The 20,460-nt window shown below is 37.7% G+C and overlaps 1 protein-coding gene across 4 annotated transcripts in view; it reads left to right on the forward strand.

Annotated features, from left to right (window-relative positions):
• LOC106867577 (natural resistance-associated macrophage protein 2) overlaps positions 1 to 20,460 on the forward strand; it is an 80,985-nt gene that overhangs the window by 13,832 nt on the left and 46,693 nt on the right. The window contains exons 1-3 of one of the 4 annotated variants that reach the window (XM_089352675.1): positions 261 to 398; positions 8,970 to 9,067; positions 12,060 to 12,122. Coding sequence is in view for 2 of the 4 variants with exons in the window: in XM_014912486.3 (XP_014767972.1) it covers positions 1,176 to 1,215; positions 8,970 to 9,067 (138 nt within the window). In the remaining 2 variants the exon portion in view is untranslated. Of the gene's footprint in view, positions 1 to 224; positions 399 to 580; positions 1,216 to 8,969; positions 9,068 to 12,059; positions 12,123 to 20,460 lie in introns of those variants that run through there. The other 3 variants (XM_052967646.2, XM_014912486.3, XM_014912485.3) reach the window with 3 other exon arrangements.

The raw sequence follows: 20,460 nt of genomic DNA on the forward strand, positions 1-20,460 counted from the left end.
CTTCAAGAGAATAAAAATTGGAATAATAAAAACTTAACTATGAATGAAATTTGTCACATAATGGTAGTGTCTGAGATACTATTGCGAAATGAATTTTTCAGTTGCTTTTTCAGAAGTATTTCTGCGTGCTCGGTATATTTTTATACTCTAGAAATTCTGTTTTAATCACTTAAATATTCCCCTCCTTTCTTCTTTACTTTAGCTGCTGAACAATAACGTAATTTGTTCTCCGATTGTCGTCAGCTCTTACGAGCAGAACAATGTCCATTCACTTGGAATATTTTATACAGATAGTAGAGTTTGAGTTAAGTAACATTTAGCTGCTATTTCTAATTGGTCGAACGACAACGTAGGGTGTCCCTTCACCTCCTTATTTCGTCGTGGTCTACGTTGTTTCAGTAAGATTTTATTTTTTACTTGCTGTATTGTCCTACATTAATCTTTTTTTTTTTAGCCACATATGGAATATAATCATCTAGTACTTTTAATCCAACCTAAAGATTTCAATGGTTCATAGTTGGATTAAATAAATAAATGTATATTTAAGGCGAATCCAAAATTCATTTCGAGTTTTACATCTAAATAAGTATTATTTAGATGAAGAGTTGATTGCAAGTGGAAAACTCGAAAACATTTAAGTGAATTTAAGACCAGTCAGGCTTCCGACTAGCACCAAGCAATACACTTACAAAAAATCACTTTTTAATTATTTTGAAGTTTTTTTTACCAAACGTAACTTTTTGTTTTTCTACGAGTAAATTTGGAAACAAACAAATATAGGAATACTATTCTTTTCGTGTAGTTTCTTCCCAAAGTTCGGTATTATTTACTTAAGTTTCACCTTTTGGAAAGTTTCACATCTACATTAACAGCTGTGGGGTGAAAAAATGTTCACAGCTGGTGTAAAACAGCGAATTCAGATCAATACACCTGTTAATAAATTGTATCTCTATCACAGTTATTTCGAAAGTTTGGTTTGTTGTAAAATAATAACAATAACCAAACTTTGAGTACAAAATAAACTTATAAGTTGGTTGTCGGAAAGAGAGATAACGTTGTGGGTCCAGTCCTGCAAACGCGTGAACAAGGATTTTCAAATGAAAGTATATCGACAAAAAATAATATAGAGGATAACTGTTACATTTTATTCCTTTCGGCGTTTATATGGTCTTATCATGAGTTACATGAGCTTAAAAGCTTTAAACAACGAAGAAGGTTAGTCTTTCATCTCGCTGCTTCTGCCCTATCAAAATATTTTTTTTGTACCTTAATTTTCATTCCTTCTGGTATTTTATACACTTTCTGTTTCAATAATTACACAAGAATTAAGCGTGTTTTTGTTTAGTATATTTTTTTTACATAGGCGTGTGAAAATTAAATTTCATCTTCCAATTATGTGTGTTTACAACCCACGTTTTAATTTCTAGTCAAGATCATTTCATTAATGTCACTGATGTGCTTGGACTTAGGTGTTAACATCACATCGTTTTGACTAAATCGCAAATGAAATGAAACTGTGTGTGTGGTAAACTGGCAACTCGCGTTTAACTCTCCAAAAAAACACTCCCTGCAAAATTGAGTCTTCATTGATTCAGTTTTTATCTCACGCTCGTGAGAAGATCGTGAATATCACATTCTCAGTTCCTCTATATTGTGCGTATGTAAGTGAATATTTTGTGTTCATGTGTGTTTTCATGCTTCACTATGATTTGGTGTCTAACCTTGCGTCCAAACTCCAAAAAATTCTTTACATATTGGTAATACTGTCTTAAACCTTGAGCACACTAGACAGTTGTCTAGGGGCCCACTTCTCACCTGTGTGCTGCGGCTCGCTATCAGTAAATAAATCCTATAGGGCCCGGTGTAGTGATTTACTCGGGTGCCTGTAAGGCTAATGAGACGGTCTTGCATATTGGGTCTAAAACTTGTTTGAAGAAATTATGCTTGGAGCGGCGGAAAGAGAGCGTTAGACTAATATACTTTACATCGTTTATCTATGTTCATCTATGTTCTGAACTCAAATGTCACTGTAGCGACGACAAAACCAGAAACAAGTGCTTTACAAACAAAATCCCTTGAGATATTTCCTCGATCGGATTTACAGACACTCCCTTGTTCACTTTTGCCACCAGAAATGCATCTGAGTTTCTGAAAACCTGTAACTATGTTATTGTATACTAATTGTGATATATAATAATAATTAAAAAAAGTGTACACAGCTTTTTCGCCTTACTTGGAGTCTCTTACAGTTGAAGTAGCCAGATACCTGACGAGGGGGAGTGGTAGGGAATGATACAATAGATGGCTCAGTCTTTACCTGGAGCAAGAAAATGCTGATAATGAGGCCCTCATGTGATTGCGTGATTTGCTAGAGATAGCAGCCGTATCTCTCAATTGGGTGGAGATGTGGTAAAGAGGGAGGTGGCTTTATACCAGGTGTTGAGAAATTAGAGTATGATAGAGGGACAGGAACTGGTGTCTTGCTGTAGGGAAGCAACACATTGTTTTCTCTACTGAGTCATTACTCACCTACACACTCTAACCTCTGGCTTACATAAGTGAAATCTCTTCAGACTGCTTTTTCTATGGCTCTTCAGAGCTAATTAGTCTCATATGATCTCCACTCAGGCCCATTCACGTCACTCATCTGTATTCTCATTATACATATTTTGTCAACATTCTAATGCCCTGCACTAACCACTATACCTAACCTTCCTCTTCAGAATGTTGTTTTCCTTGCCTCTGTTTTGTCCTTGGACATTGACTTGCAGTTGTTCAAAAACAATGTCACCCACATTGCTCACTGGTCTCAGGGACCCTTTGAAGTTCATGGGCTCATCTCCTTCTGCTAGGTATTGAGTGGTAATAGAAGACTGAGAGAGAGACTGGTTGTTACCCATGCATATAAGTCTTCTCTCCACAACACTGATGTTTATCCAATGGGAAGACTGCCAACTTGGATTGATACAGTTGGGCACCAGAGTCATTGTAGGAGCTGCTGTCAGAACATAGAACTAGAACAAACATTGCAAGGCATCTTAGCTAACCCTCTAATAGTTCTATCAATCCACTGACCTAGATTGGTACATTTTTATTGACCCTGAAAGGACGAAAGGCAAAGCTACCTTAGTGGGATTTGAACTCCGTGTATACTGTGAGGCATTCTGTCCAATTCTCTAACAACTCTACCAGTTCACTATCCCCAGTAAAATAAAGATGTAAAAAAAATAGAAACAAAGAAAATCTCTATCCATAGGTAATATGAGAAAGCACTGAGAAGTGGCAAAGAATATGAACAAATTATGAATGTTTGAGACAAGTCTGCTTTAACCCTTTAGCATTTAAACTAGCCATATCCAGCCCAAATATTACACCTTGTTTTATGTTCAAACCATCCACATTTAACTTATCACACCTACCCTTCAATGTCACTCTAAAAATAAACAATCCTATCATTGAAATCTCAAAACTATGAGATAATTCATAATTAATTAAAAGCAATATGAATGAATAAGCATTACATATGAGAAAGTATTCTGAATGCTAAAGGGTTAATGTAAAACAGTGGTTCTGAATAGGGGTCCATGTGCCCCTGAAGGTCCATATGCCTCTGGGGGTTCATAATAAGATTTTGTTGTCAAAATTTATGTGCTATAATTGGTTAGGCTTCTAAAAATACACAAAATATTTTCAGTTTTTTTTGTACACTTCGTAATAATATTCATTCATAAAAATAGAAGATTTTTGTAAGCATCAAATGGTTATAAGGGTTCAGCCAAGTAAAATAGGAATCAAAGGGCTCCATAGGCAAAAGATGATTGAGAACCAGTGACATGGTTTTAAATATTTTCTTGACAACTTTTTTAGCATTCAGATTACTCTGTCAAATGAAGGCGCAATGGCCCAGTGGTTAGGGCAGCGGACTTGCGGTCATAGGATCGCGGTTTCAATTCCCAGATCGGGCGTTGTGAGTGTTTATTGAGCGAAAACACCTAAAGCTCCTGAGGCTCCGGCAGGGGATGGTGACGAACCCTGCTGTACTCTTCCACCACAACTTTCTCTCACTCTTACTTCCTGTTTCTGTTACGCCTGTAATTCAAAGGGTCAGCCTTGTCACACTGTGTCATGCTGAATATCCCCAAGAACTACGTTAAGGGTACACGTGTCTGTGAAGTGCTCAGCCACTTGCACGTTAATTTGACGAGCAGGCTGTTCCGTTGATCGGATCAACTGGAACCCTCGACGTCGTAAGCGACGGAGTGCCAACTCTGTCAAATGTAATGCTTTTCTATTCACATTGTTTTGAATTAATCATACATTATCTTGTAGCTTTGCGACTTCAGTGGTGTATTTGTTTAGTTTTAGAATGACATTGTTGGGTAGGTGTAAGAGGTTGAAAATAAAGTAACTGGAATATTTGAGCCAGATATGGCCAGTTTAAACACTAAACGGTTAAGGAAATGAAGGCAGTGTTAGCTCTAACTCTTACATCCTGCTAACATTCAGTTTTTGTTTGACCAAAGACAGAGTGTTAAGCCTAAAATATGATATAAACTTGTGATTCTGAAGCTGTAAACATGATACCTGCTTTCACCTTGGGCAAGTGTCTTCTACTATAGCCTCGGGCCGACCAAAGCCTTGTGAGTGGATTTGGTAGACGGAAACTGAAAGAAGCCCGTCGTATATATATATATATATATATATATATATATATATATATATATGTATGTGTGTTTGTGTGTCTGTGTTTGTCCCCCCACCATCGCTTGACAACTGATGCTGGTGTGTTTACGTCCCCGTAACTTAGCGGTTTGGCAAAAGAGACTGATAGAATAAGTACTGGGCTTACAAAGAATAAGTCCTGGGGTCGATTTGTTCGACTAAAGGTGGTGCCCCAGAATGGCCACAGTCAAATGACTGAAACAAGTAAAAGAGTAAAACCAATAGACTGATTGCATATCTACATGTGATCCTTGAAATGAACTGTACATGTGATTATCATATCTCAGATAGTTTTTGTCCTTTCTAAATTCTTCAAAGATATAGTTAAGAGTTGCTTGATATGATATCCATATCTTTTCCTGTTTATTAACTGTATCCCAGTTTTCATTACATATATTCTGGTCTTCAGTGAATAGTCTATATTCTGTTTTTTAGGATAATTACATTTTGTCTATGTTTGTCATAAGAGGCAGCTAAAGGTGGGTGTATCAGGAACATCATCCTGCTATTAATCACTGCATCAAAATATTCCATCTGACAACCCAATATAAAAGGCTGGGTGTAAAAACAATGGTGTAAAAGTGATGATTAAAAGATATTATTCAGTTATTTCACTTTTGTTTTCTTTCCATTATAAAATGGTTTGGGAGATATTATAAAGCTTATTTCTCTTTATAGTTTATTCTGCATGTGGTAATTTCTTTAGAATCAGCTGTCATTTGTTAACTCTGAACTTTCACATCAAATTCTCTTTAGCCTATTTATATTTAAGGTTACCACCCCCGTAGTAGTGGAATTAATCTAGTTATCTTTCATGTGTTTTCAATATATAACCATACCATCTAAATCTTACCCCAGGGATGCTAACTTAATATCTTTTAATTTACACTTACTTTGTGAAATTATTATGGCCATTGTTAAACTCAAAACTTTGTTTTTTGAAGACAAGAACAAAAAGGATTATGAGATAATGGTTATCACTAAAGGCATTAACCCTTTTGGTATCATCTCCCCTTTGACTGCTCCTTCATTTGAAATTTCCCATCAAAATATCATCATCATCATCGTTTAACGTCCACTTTCCATGCTAGCATGGGTTGGACGATTTGACTGAGGACTGGTGAAACCGGATGGCAACACCAGGCTCCAATCTGATTTGGCAGAGTTTCTACAGCTGTATACCCTTCCTAACGCCAACCACTCCGAGAGTGTAGTGGGTGCTTTTACGTGTCACCCGCATGAAGGCCAGTCAGGCGGTACTGGCAATGGCCATGCTCAAAATGGTGTATTTTATGTGCCACCCGCACAAGAGCCAGTCCAGGGGCACTATCTTATTTTACTAAATTCTTCATTAATTTCTAAATTAATTGAAACAAAATCAGTGTATTTCATCAGAAATATGGTAACAAAAAGGGTTAATATGTATGTGGGAGAATTATAATCAAGAGGGATATGAAGTTTTGTTTTTTTTACAACTTTCTGGCACATCATCATCATCATTATCATGTCCATACTGACATTGGTTGGACAGTTTGACCAGGGCTGGTAAGTTGAGGGGCTACACCAGACTCCACTCTGATTTGGCTGGATGCCCTTCCTAACACTAACCACTCCGAGAGTATACACCAGTATCTGCCATGACTATGATTTCAATTGGCTTCATGGCTCTTCTACTCAAGCACTGCATATTGTCAAAGGTCTTGGTCATTTGTCATTACCTCTGTGAAGCTCAATGCTTGAAAGGTGCTTTTTAGGTGCCACCCGCATAGCTGCTAGTTACATGACATCAGCATTGGTCACATTACCTCTGTGAGGCCCAATGCTTGAAAGGTGCTTTTTACGTGCTATTGGCACAGGTGTCAATTACATGACACCAGCATCATTCATGACTACAATTTCACTTGGCTTGGTGGGACTTCTCTAGCACAGCATATCACCAAAGGTCTTGGTCACTAGTCATTGCCTCCATGAGGCCCAACGTTTGAAGATTATGCTTCAGCACCTCATCCCATGTCTTCCTGGGTCTACCTCTTCCACAGGTTCCCTCCACAGTCAGAGATCGGCACTTCTTTGCACAGCTGTCCTTGTCCATATGCATCACATTACCATACCAGTGCAGTTGTCTCTCTTGCACACCACAGTTGATGCCTTTTATGTTCAACTTTTCTCTCAAGATGTTTACACTCTGTTGTACATGCACACTGACATTGCACATCAAGTGAAGCATACTAGCTTCATTTCTTTCAAGCTTACGCATATCCTCTGCAGTCACAGCCCATGTTTTACTGTTATCATAGCTGTTTGCACACAAGCATCATACAGTCTGCCTTTCACTCTAGGTATGTCTTCCATAATTTTCTTTTGGAATATTTGGAAGTCTAGTTTTACTGCATTATTATTCTAAATAAGTTTTTATTTTTGTAAATCTGATAGGCATCTCAATCCTTTGTCATCTCGCCTGAAAAGTTCAGTGTCCTGAGGTCGTTCTTCAGTACTTCATCCCATGTCTTCCATCATTTGGTTTGAATCTTACTGCTCATGGTTATTAGCTTGGTAGTGTCTAGCATGCAATTTACTAGTGGTGTACACTGCTGGAATGCTAATAAATTAATGTTCTATTTTATCATCCAATCATAAGATTAATTAGGGTAATCACAATTGCTTAATGATATGAGGTAGTTCACAATTCCAATCCCTGTAGCAACTTTAGTTACATATGTCACAAGTGAAGAAATATGATAAATGATGATGGAGGGACAATGACAATTCAAAAAATGCTGAGTGGCTGTGGTAAGTAGCTTGCTTGCCAACCACATGGTTCCAGGTTCAGTCCCACTGCATGGCACCTTGGGCAAGTGTCTTCTACTATAGCCCCGGGCCGACCAAAGCCTTGTGAATGGATTTGGTAGATGGAAACTGAAAGAAGCCTGTCATATATATATATGTATGTATATGTTTGGGTGTCTGTGTTTCTCCCACCAACATCGCTTGACAACCAATGCTGATGTGTTTATGCCTCCGTAACTTAGCAGTTCAGCAAAAGAGACCAATAGAATAAGTACAAGGCTTACAAAGAATAAGTCCTGGGGTCGATTTATTTGACTAAAGGCGGTGCTCCAGCATGGCCGCAGTCAAATGACTGAAGCAAATACACGAATAACATGGCAATTTATTCACAACCTGTATTACATAAGCTAATATCATTAGCCATTTCTTCAGGCATTTTCAAGCCCTCAGGAAAATGAAACTGATTTCTTTTCCTGATGGTTCAAAATGCCTGAAGAAATGGCTGGTGATTTTGGACTATGTAATACACTGATTGTGAATAAATTGCAATGCTATTGAAACATATATAGCGTCTGTTGCACTGTACTGTCATTGCCTGTTATTTTTCATTTATTTTATACACACACACACACACAATCCCAATGCTTGTACTTATTTTATCCCAGAAGAATGAAAGATAGAGTTGACATGAATGGATTTGAACTTAAAATGTAAAGGAATGAAACTAAGTATTCTTAAGAAAATGGATACTGTTAGGCTTGGCTTTTCATCATTTTGGGTTGATAAAATAAGTACTAGTTGTGCACTGGGGATGATGTAATTGACTAACCCTTTCTCTCAAAATTTTGGCCTTGTGCCAAGAGTTATACTATTTTTGTCTCTTTGCTACTCCCAATGATGAGTGTCATTGTCATTTTAACACTTAATAGTTTTTGCTCTTGCATGGGTTTGGGTTCTCTGCAACACATCTCATCTTAATTCTGTGTCATTTTATTCAACTTCACTAATTGTTTTAGAATTCCTTTACTCTATCTTTACTGTATCCTCATACTGTTTGTATCACTAACAATTCTATTATCAAAATGTAAACATTTTCCTAAGAAGACTTATAAATTGGTAAATAGCTCAGATTTCACTGAACTGATGTAGAAGTGAAGTGATAAAGTTTATAGAGCATTGGGCTACTAATTTGTAAATCTAGAGTTCAAATCCCGTGGGTAGAACTTGTGTTGTTTTTTATTGTTTTGTAAATTTGGACAATTTGCATGTGGCCAGAGGTAATTGCACACGTGCATTGTTACCATATTCCACCTGCAAATACATCTGCACACAGTAATTGGTGCTTTGTGTCAGATATTACTTTGAATACTACAAAATAAACTGTAAAACCTTTGTTTTTGAACTGGATCCCAAATTTGATTTTATTTTAATGAAATTTCTTGATTTTTATTAATTTCAAGATAATGATGAGGAAAATACACCTGATGATACGAGAAATAATACCCCTACAAGATCTACATATTTTGAACAGAAAATACAAATACCAGAAACAGAGGATGTAAGTTCATGTTTAGTGATTCAACTTTTGCTTTTGTACCTGCATGCTTTTTCTAATTATTTTTTTCTCCTTCAGGAAACCTGCATTTCAGTTTTTTTAACCTTTTAGTACTTAAACCAGCCATATCAGGCCCTAATATTTTACTTGTCTTATGTACAAACTGGTCAGATCAGTCCTCTCACACCTTCTATACAATGTCATTTTAAAAATGAAGTCATGTCATCAAAATCTCAAAGTTACAAGATAATGCATGATTAATTCAAAATAATGTGAATAGATGAACATTTATGCTAAAGAGTTAATATATATATATATTCCTAATCTTGCGGGCCCGTGGGTGCCAGTTCTATGTAAAGGCACCAGTACACTTTGTAAAGTGGTTGGTGTTAGGAAGGGTATCCAGCCATAGAAACGATGCCAAAACAGACATGGAGCCTGGGAAGTCCCAGTTGACCAGCTCCTGTTAAATTGTCCAACCCATGCCAGTATGGAAAATGGACATGAAATGATGATGATGATATTGGAAAATAAATGAATTATTCAAGAAAAAATTGTAAAAAAAAAAAAAGAAAAAAAAGAAATCCGAGTAAAGTTTTAGTTATCATCATCATCATCATCATCATCATCATCATCATCATCATCATCATCATCATCTAATGTCCACCTTCCATGCTGGCATGAGTTGGACTGTTTGACAGGAGCCGGCCAAGCAGAAGTCTGCACCAGACTTCTGTGATTGTTTTGACAGGGTTTTTACAGCTGGATGCCCTTCCACTTAGCAGAGTGGATTTAGTGCTTTTTATGTGGCACAAGCACAGGTGAGGTCAGTTTTGGCAAGGTTTTTACAGCTGGATGCCCTTCCAAATGCCAACCACTTTACAGTGTGGACTGGATGCTTTTTAAGTGGCACCTGCGCTGACAGGTTCACCAAGTATCTTCCAAGACAAAAAAAAATTCTTGTGAGAGGGGAGTGAGCATTGGAGAAGGTAATCTTGTGTCAGATGATGAAAAGTAGAGGACGTACAAGGTTACCAGGCCAGAGAGAGAGAGATCAAGAATGAAGATAGAAACAGGTGTGCTGCTGCAAAGGAGTTACATGGTTACCCAACCTGAGAGAAGAGCAGGAGAAGGAGAGAGAGAGAGTGGGAGACAGCATGATGGAGATGGTGGCAAAATGCTGGGCATATTCACAAGGGACAGGGATCAAAATATAAATGGGATGGTTGAGTAAAGGAAGAGAGAGATATAGATGGTAGCAGGTGCCAGGGCATACCCTTGAGGTTTGAATGTTATAATATAAGTGGCAGGATATTGTGAAAGAAGCGTGATTAGAGAGGGCAGAGCAGGAGTGGGAAGTGAGTGGCAAAAATCTGGGTACATATAGAGTGGTGGTGGTAGTGGTGGTGGTGGGGCTACTGGATAGCAATGATACAGAAAAACAGGGCCATGAGGATAGGATTGAGGAGTGAGAGGTAGGCATAGTGTATGAAGGGGAAATGTGAGGAAGAGAAGAGATGTAGATTGGTTTGTTGAGGTAGGGCGTGTGTAAAAGTTTTCTTGTTATGTGCAGGTAGAATACGCGAGTCGGGGGCTAGTGGATAGCTTGTATCATGTAGATACTTTTACATGTATTAAAAATAGATTAAAAAAATTTAATTAAAGACAAATTAGAAAAAAAAATCTAGTTTTATTTTTCGAATCATTGAGAAATATCAGTAGTGCAGTAAAAAGAGTAGGATCTGAGGAAACTAGGATTATCTTTGCTGGAAAATATTGTGTAAACAGTTTAAAATCGTAATAACTCTGAGTAGAAGAATAAACATTAGACTTAACCCCCTCCTCCAGCATGCAAATTTACTTCACTTCTGCTGAAAGACCTTTATTCATAATATCTCCTTGCAGATGCCCTTTGAGGCTTGCAGTCATTTTGCATTTGATGCAACAGAAAATTATTAGAATAATAGCATCCATCAACCTGGTCACCATTTCATATCTAGGGCTGCTAATCTGTGTTGTAAATCCAGGCAACTCTAAACTAGCATTGCTCCAAAAAGGTCATAAGTGACATAAACCAGTTCATCACAAAGAAGAGAGGCAAGATCTCACATTTTGATCAGAAATGTCAAATAGATCTCCTCTTCCTTCTACTTTCAAACTATCATGTCACTTCATATGAAAAAATTATTCCATATTCTTTATTGTAGTCATGTTGTTTACCATCTTGTGTTTCTCCATCATCATCATCTTTAATGTCTATGTTCCATGCTGGCATGGGTTGGATCTCCTACTGCAAACTCATTGCTTGCTTTTACCCATCATTCTATTATCAAATGCTCCTTATGTGTCAATACTAGAGTAATAATCTCACATCTTTATTGCTCATCCCTTTCCTTGAAATACATCTGCATGAACTTTGTGAATTAGACATCTAAGTGATCCATAGAGTGAAAATTCACCTCATATTTGTCACTAGCTAGTATATAGCTTTTAAGCTACTGACCCCAAATAGGAAGATCTGCAAACAGATAGAAGTAGTAGTAGTGGTGGTGGTGGTGGTGGTATTTTCATTTCCTTTTTCTTCATTGGCTACAAACTTTAGCTGTTTGAACATGAAAATCACCATTTCGATGAGACAGTCGTTGCTGAGTCATATTCCATTGATGATCATATTCGTCACAAAAAATCATGTAAAATGAATCACCAAAAATAATTGCTGGATTTTGCAATTAATTTCAATTATTTCCAAAATTTATTTCGCAAAAACCACGTAAAAAAATCACCAAAAACGATCACAGTAATGAAAACTTGGGAATCCCAAATTTCAGGATTGCGGGTCCAGATTCAGCCTGGAATGTTTTTAATTTACTCATGGAGTCTGCATTTAGATTTTAAAAATTGTTATTGTACAAAAAAATTTGTTGCAAAAAATCACATTAAAAAAATCGCCATAAACAAATCACAGTAATGAAAACTTGGGAATCCAAAATTTCAGGATTGTGGGTCTGGATTCAGCCGGGAATCTATTCTATAATGGAGAAAGCTGCTTATTAATTAGGTATGTACCAATTACTAAAAGTTCTAAAAGAAAGCAATTATTAAAGAGTTGACCATCTGGAAATATTTTTATGAATTCATGTTCTGAGAAATTTCCTTTGATTTTGATTTCTCGAGTCTATTGAATTTTTTAACTCCAATTTCTCGCAAATTTAAATATTCATTGCATTCACTGCATCCAATTCTTTACTAATTTAAATATTCATTGCATTCTCTGCAGTCGGGGGCATATACATCTGTAGCAATGCCCTTTTATTTATACGATTTTTTTCATTTCATGTTTATTTCATTCATTATTTGCAATTTTCTCTCTCTCACACACACACACACACACGCACACTACAAAATTTACAGATGGGCTGCTGAACTGTAATCTATATTCCATTTTCATTTGCCAAGTCTCTCTCTTTCTCTTTTAATATTTTTCTTTCAAATTTTAATTCGCTATTTGGAAAACTGACAGTTTATTCTATTAATGTATATGTAATGTAAAAACATTATTTATTGAATGAAAATTTTTTAAAATACCTGTATAATTTTTGTAAAAAAAAAATTTAAGTGATTTTGTTGTTATGACTGTTTGGAACGCTCTAAGCCTTACAGTAATAACAACACTTGCTGTGAAGACTTTTTACTTTTAACAATGTACTGTCAAGCTTCTCATTCTGTTAGCTGCATCTGAAGATTACTTGTTCAATTTCTTAGTCATTATGACTACTGGGCTAAGTGTTTTTTTTTTAGTAACTCAGAATCCTTATACTCACTGCTTCACTTGACATACGCCTTCTTTTTTTAAGCCATTATGAGGCTTATTATATCGTGTTATCTTGTTGGCTGAAATTGACTGCTTCAGCAAGACTAGTTTTCCGGCTTTGTACTATGGGATTAATATCCAGTACCAGACTAAAGAACCTGTAAAAATTAGTAAGTGCAACCGAATATATTCATGTCTTGCTATGTTATTCCTGTCTGACTGAAGGTTTAAATTTTGATTGTCTGTACCCTGTGAATTTTCTTGCATTACACGTTTCTTCAGCGTTGTTGTGAAACTGTAAATAAAAGTGTCACATTTTGAACTTGAATATAACCCATTGCCTTCTGATTCTTTCCGTGTAGCATCTTCTTCTTAATCCCTTTTGCCCCTTGTGGAGCATAGGGCCTCAACAGTTATTTTCCATTTTTTGTGGTCATTGGCGTGTTTCTTAGCTGTGTCCCATGTCAGGCCGGTGATCCTGAGCTCATCCAAAATGCTCCGCTTCCATGTCTCCTTCAGGCCTCCTCGCTTCCTTTTCCCCTGCGGGTTCTAGTCAGGTACTTGTCGTGTCACATTTGAGAGTTCTTTCCGCGATATGTGTCCGATCCATCTCCATATCTGTCAAACATTTATTTTTGCTAAAGTTCTCAGCACACTCTGTGAAGTGGCTGGTGTTATGAAGGGCATCTAGCTGTGGAAACCAAGTCATATCAGACTGGAAACTGGTGCAGCTCTCCAGCTTTCCAGCCCTGGTCAAATCGTCCAACCCATGCTAGCATGGAAAACTGATGTTAAATGATGATGGTGATTATGGTACGCATACTTATTAAATTCATCTCCAATTATCAAAACCTTTTTAGTTTGTATTAGTACAAATTGTTGCTTGACTGTCTATCAACAACAAAATGAAAGCAAACTGAACAGTATACTTTCATGTCAATACAATCTTTAATAGACTCTTTAGAAAATGTGTTTTAACCCTTTAATATTCAGATTACTCCATCAAATGTAGCGCTTGTTTGTTAGCATTGTTTTGAACTAATCATGTTCTATCTCATAATATTGAGATTTTGATGATGTGATTGTTTATTTTTTAAATGACATTGTAGGATTAGTGTGAGAGGCCAGATCTAACCTGTTTGAAAATAAGACAGAATATTTTGGCCAGATACAGCCAGTTCAAATGTTACAGGATTAAGATATTAATTCCTTTTAACTACAGGAAAACCTAAAAACCCTATTTAAATCTTTCCTTGCCAATCACTGTAGATTTTTTTATATTCATCACTGGGTCAGGTTGCTTGTCTGTAACCTGTAATTGTTTCTCAACCACCCAGTTTACAGTATGGGAAGGGGATGTGGGTACACAGCAGGATTAAATACAGAACCTGTCAAATTGAAGAAGAGCTTCTCATACAATTGCAGACATAGCTGCATGGTTAAGAAGCTCGTGTTTGGTTTTGGATTCAGTCCCACTGCATGGCACTTCAGTGAAGTGTCTTCTGTTATAGCCTTGCACTAACCAATGTCTTGTGAGTGAATTTAGTAGACAGAAACTGTGTGAAAGTCCATCATTATATATATATATATATATCATGTGCATGTATGTGTGTCTTTGTGTTTGTACCCCACTCCACTACTTGACAATCAGTTTTGGTTTGTTTATGTCCTTGTAACTTAGCAGTTTGGCAAAAGAGACCAATAGAATAAAAGAACTGAAATAGGGACTTGCTTCACCAAATTATCTTCCAATTGAAATTCATCCGAATGATGCAGTATCATGTAGAATTTCAATTCAAATATACCAGAAAGATGAATTTGGAATGTTCCACCTTATTTTCTGCATCTACAACCTTCAGAGACAATAGGTTTTTATAGCAATGATGAGAACATTATTCTTCTCATATATGCCTTTCACATGAGAAATAAATTGTTTCTTGGATCTTCTCCTACCCACTTCCAATCCTTAGCCATTAGGCTATATCTAGCACCAGCCACAGTATTGATCATATCAGCTAGGTAAAAGAATTGAACTACTTACAGCAAGTCATGAGAGCAGATTGCGATCTTTATCCCATGCTGTTAACTCCACTATTGCAGCTGGCATTGAGAAACAGGAAGAAAGGTTTCTATGATCCAGCTCTTTTTTTTTTTTTTAACTATAAAACCCACCAGTATGGTTTGAAATTGATCTTTGCATTTCTTTCTCTCTCTCTCTCTCACACACACACACTCTCACTCATTCACTTTTCTCTGCAAATTTAACATAACAATTGTTATTTCACCTGCTAGCTATGTAGCTTAAATGATTATCTTATCAATGCATTCGGATCTATTTCTTAATATCAGGACAGTTTACATCAATATTCATATCATTTAGACCATCATACAAAATCCTTTTGATGATATATTTCTTCTTTGTAATCATCATCATCATCATCATCGTTTAACGTCTGCTTTCCATGCTAGCATGGGTTGGACGATTTGACTGAGGACTGGTGAAACCGGATGGCAACACCAGGCTCCAGTCTGATTTGGCAGAGTTTCTACAGCTGGATGCCCTTCCTAACGCCAACCACTCAGAGAGTGTAGTGGGTGCTTTTACGTGTCACCCGCACGAAAACGGCCACGCTCGAAATGGTGTCTTTTATGTGCCACCCGCACAAGCCAGTCCAGGGGCACTGGCAACGATCTTGCTCGAAAATCCTACAGGAGCCAGTCAGGCGGTACTGGCAACGGCCACGCTCAAAATGGTGCATCTCATGTGCCACCCGCACAAGAACCAGTCCAGGGGCACTGGCAACAATCTTACTTGGCTTGCCGGGTCTTCTCACGCACAGCACATTTCCAAAGGTCTCGGTCAGTAGTCATCGCCTCGGTGAGGCCCAATGTACGAAGGTCTTGCCTCACCACCTCAGCCCAGGTCTTCCTGGGCCTACCTCTTCCACGGGTTCCCTCAACTGTTAGGGTGTGGCACTTTTTCACGCAGCTATCCTCCTCCATTCTCACCACATGTCCATACCAGCGCAATCGTCTCTCTTGCACGCCACAACTGATGCTTCTAATGTTCAGCTTTTCTCTCAAGATACTTACACTCTGACGGGTATTCACATTGACATTACACATCCAACGGAGCATACTGGCTTCATTCCTTGCGAGCTTACGTATGTCCTCAGCAGTTACAGCCCATGTTTCACTGCCATGTAGCATGGTTGTTCGTACGCATGCGTCATACAGTCTGCCTTTTACTCTGAGTGAGAGTCCCTTTGTCGCCAGCAGGGGTAAGAGCTCTCTAAACTTTGCCCAGGCTATTCTTATTCTTGCAGCTACACTTTCAGCGCACCCACCCCCACTACTAACAATATGTCCTGTATTACAACCAATATGGTTTCATCTGTCTTAGAAGCACAAAATAGTCAGTGATCAAATCTCTGAATCAAATCTTTATATATATAAAAACATGGCTAGAGTTATGAAGCAACTATAGCAAAATTCAAACTAATAAATTTGAGATTCCTCCAATTAAACTTAAGGTATGCCATGTGACCCATGCAAGAAAGCATGGAAAATGGATATTGAAATGATGATGAGGATTTATATATATATATATATATATATATCATCATCATCATCATCGTCGTTTAACGTCCGCTTTCCATGCTAGCATGGGTTGGACGATTTGACTGAGGACTGGTGAAACCAGATGGCTACACCAGGCTCCAATCTGATTTGGCAGAGTTTCTACAGCTGGATGCCCTTCCTAGCGCCAACCACTCAGAGAGTGTAGTGGGTGCTTTTACGTGTCACCCGCACGAAGGCCAGTCAGGCGGTACTGGCAACGGCCACGCTCAAAATGGTGTATTTTATGTGCCACCCGCACAAGAGCCAGTCCAGGGGCACTGGCAACGATCTCGTGGTGGTGGTGGTTTTGGTGTGTCTCTTATATATATCTATATATATCTATATATATATATATCTATATATATATCTATATATATATATTTATATATATCTATATATATAAAATTCACGATTGTGTTTCCTCTATGCACAGCCAAACTGCTCAATCTGTATCAAATTTGGCATGAAGGTTTTTCGTTACTCAGGGAAGGTTCTAGTGGAGTCAAATTTTGGCCCTTGCCCATATAGGGGGGCTGTAGCCCCACCATACGACCCTTCCAATTTTTATTTTTCAGTGGTATAATACCAAATTTGCATGAATGTTTTTCATTACTTGGGGAAGGTTGTAGGGGGCTCAAATCTTAGTCCTTGCCCATATAGGGGGCTGTAGCCCACCCTGTATGAACCTTCCAATTTTCTTTTACAGTGGTATAATAGTTTCACTGTTATTCTTTCACTTTTCATAAGACTATAATATTGTTTCACTTTTCTTCTTTCACTAATTGTTTCACTTGTATTTTTACTGTATGTATGTGTGTTTGTTTCCCCTATGCACGGCCAGACCGCTGCATTAATTGTACCAAATTTGGCAGTCTGGAAATTATGTTGGTTTTGTTTTATTGCTTTAAAGGTAAACGATTCTGAAATGCTTTTTAATTGTGATAATGAAACGAGGTTTGAACAAAAAGAAACAGCAAGGTTTCTAAATAATGAAAGGTCTTCATACGGACACACGCTTATATGCTGTAGGATATCTTTCAATTTATACAATAAACTTTATAAATTTTAAAGTTCAATATTCTCATGACTAAAGTTAGAAATATCAACATGAGTTATTCAAATAATTGTTCAAAATTAGCTAGAGTACACTCGATATTCCATATTTAAATCTGTTGTGACTATTTCTACTTGGATATTGATCCTACCTCAGATTCGAAATTGAATCAACAATTTCTCCCTAGGCATTTGGCCTATTGTTCTGTTAAGGAGTAACACAGATTTATGTGTTCCCCACTTCACTCTTAATCTTTTCTATGCCATGAAAAGTTGAAATAGATAATGATTGGCCTACATTAATTTATCCATTGTTAGAGTGGTATACCTCTTTTTCTTCCTGCTCTGCATAAGCATGGCATCTATAAAATTCACTCTGTGTGTGTGTTTCCTCTATGCACAGCCAAACTGCTGGATCAATCTATACCAAATTTGGCAGGAAGGTTTTTCATTACTCAGGGAAAGTTCTAGCAGGGGTCACTAAATTTTTAACTTTTTTTCAAAAACAGAAATATGTTTTACATACCTGTCATTTCTGTCAATTTTGTTTCTTCACTTTAAAGGTAAACAGTTCTGATAGAAGCAAACATGATATTGAATAATTCTCTGTCATACATCTACGACCCCACTTCTTTTTTTTTTTTAAAGTAAAGATAAATGCTTTTTTAATTGTGATAATGAAACGAGATTTAGTCATTTCCTCCAAAATTCATTTCTCTTGGGAAATATAAGGGTGACGATGTCTTCATTCCATGGATCCCATTAATTCCATCTGATGTCCCCTATGAATTTAAACGGCCCAGGTTCCCAGTGAAACTAAATTTTGCTATGTCCATAAACAAATCTCAAGCACAATCTCTCAACGTTGTTGGACTTAATCTTGCTTCTCTCATGGGCAATTATATGTAGGATGTTCACAAGTTGGAAGTCCCAAAACTCTTTTCCTTTGTACACCAAATAAAGGACACACTGAAAACATTGTATATTTAGAAGTTCTACAAAGTTCAACAGTGATTGATTTCAGGATTTGTTTTAATAACTTCGTTTATATTCATGTCATCTGATAGAATTTTTCTGAAAATATTTTTTTTATCTGAATAAATATATTTATTTCCTTTCACATTCTTTGAACTTCTGAGCAATGCCTGTAACTTAGGCTAGTATATATACATAATATATATATATATATATATATATATATATGAAGGGCCTTAGAGTCAACCTAGCTAAAACCAAAATCCTAATAAGTAGGAAGGTAGATAAAACACAAACCCCTTCAGGTAGATGGCCCTGCTCAGTATGTAGAAAAGGAGTAGGTAGTAACTCTATAAGATGTACCCGGTGCAAGCTATGGACACATAAGAGGTGCAGCAACATCAAAGGCAGGTTAACTAGCAAGTTAGTTTTTGTTTGTGGCAGATGTTCAGGTGCAATAAAGACTGCAAACAAACAGGAAACAACTTCTATCTCATTCCAGGGTGAAAAACTAGAGGTAGTCGATAGCTTCCGCTATCTGGGCGACCAAGTTAGTAGTGGGGGTGGGTGCGCTGAAAGTGTAGCTGCTAGAATAAGAATAGCCTGGGCAAAGTTTAGAGAGCTCTTACCCCTGCTGGCGACAAAGGGACTCTCACTCAGAGTAAAAGGCAGACTGTATGACGCATGCGTACGAACAACCATGCTACATGGCAGTGAAACATGGGCTGTAACTGCTGAGGACATACGTAAGCTCGCAAGGAATGAAGCCAGTATGCTCCGTTGGATGTGTAATGTCAATGTGAATACCCGTCAGAGTGTAAGTATCTTGAGAGAAAAGCTGAACATTAGAAGCATCAGTTGTGGCGTGCAAGAGAGACGATTGCGCTGGTATGGACATGTGGTGAGAATGGAGGAGGATAGCTGCGTGAAAAAGTGCCACACCCTAACAGTTGAGGGAACCCGTGGAAGAGGTAGGCCCAGGAAGACCTGGGCTGAGGTGGTGAGGCAAGACCTTCGTACATTGGGCCTCACCGAGGCGATGACTACGGACCGAGACCTTTGGAAATGGGCTGTGCGTGAGAAGACCCGGCAAGCCAAGTAAGATCGTTGCCAGTGCCCCTGGACTGGTTCTTGTGCGGGTGGCACATGAGATGCACCATTTTGAGCGTGGCCGTTGCCAGTACCGCCTGACTGGCTCCTGTAGGATTTTCGAGCGAGATCGTTGCCAGTGCCCCTGGACTGGCTTGTGCGGGTGGCACATAAAAGACACCATTTCGAGCGTGGCCGTTTTCGTGCGGGTGACACGTAAAAGCACCCACTACACTCTCTGAGTGGTTGGCGTTAGGAAGGGCATCCAGCTGTAGAAACTCTGCCAAATCAGACTGGAGCCTGGTGTTGCCATCCGGTTTCACCAGTCCTCAGTCAAATCGTCCAACCCATGCTAGCATGGAAAGCGGACGTTAAACGATGATGATGATGATATGCGAGTAAAAATAAATACAAAAAAGGTGTTTTTTTTTGTATGATTGTATATAGAGGAATATATTATTTTGCTTAAAAGAGTTCCAACACTGTCTGTTTTTTATGTTTTATTTATATTCCTGCAGAACCAATGTGGGGTATAGAATATGGAATATACAATATATAATATAATATACAATATATAATATAAAATAAAATAAAAATGGATGGCACCATGAAATAAAATATTGAATGTAGATGAAATATTGAGTGTTCAATATAAAGGATCAAATATATAAATATAAATATATAAAGGCGACTCGAGTTTCAGGGCTATTTCCCTTCGTCATGGCCGGTATGACAGACTTTATATACACACACAAGCACACACGTACATAAATACATGTATGTATAAGTATATTTGTGTTAATGTGCAGGAATATTGATATTCCATGCTTGTCACTGCTTGAGCAAA

This window comes from Octopus bimaculoides, chromosome 1, assembly GCF_046866305.1.
Source record: "Octopus bimaculoides isolate indiv1 chromosome 1, ASM4686630v1, whole genome shotgun sequence".
Lineage (NCBI taxonomy): Eukaryota > Metazoa > Mollusca > Cephalopoda > Octopoda > Octopodidae > Octopus > Octopus bimaculoides.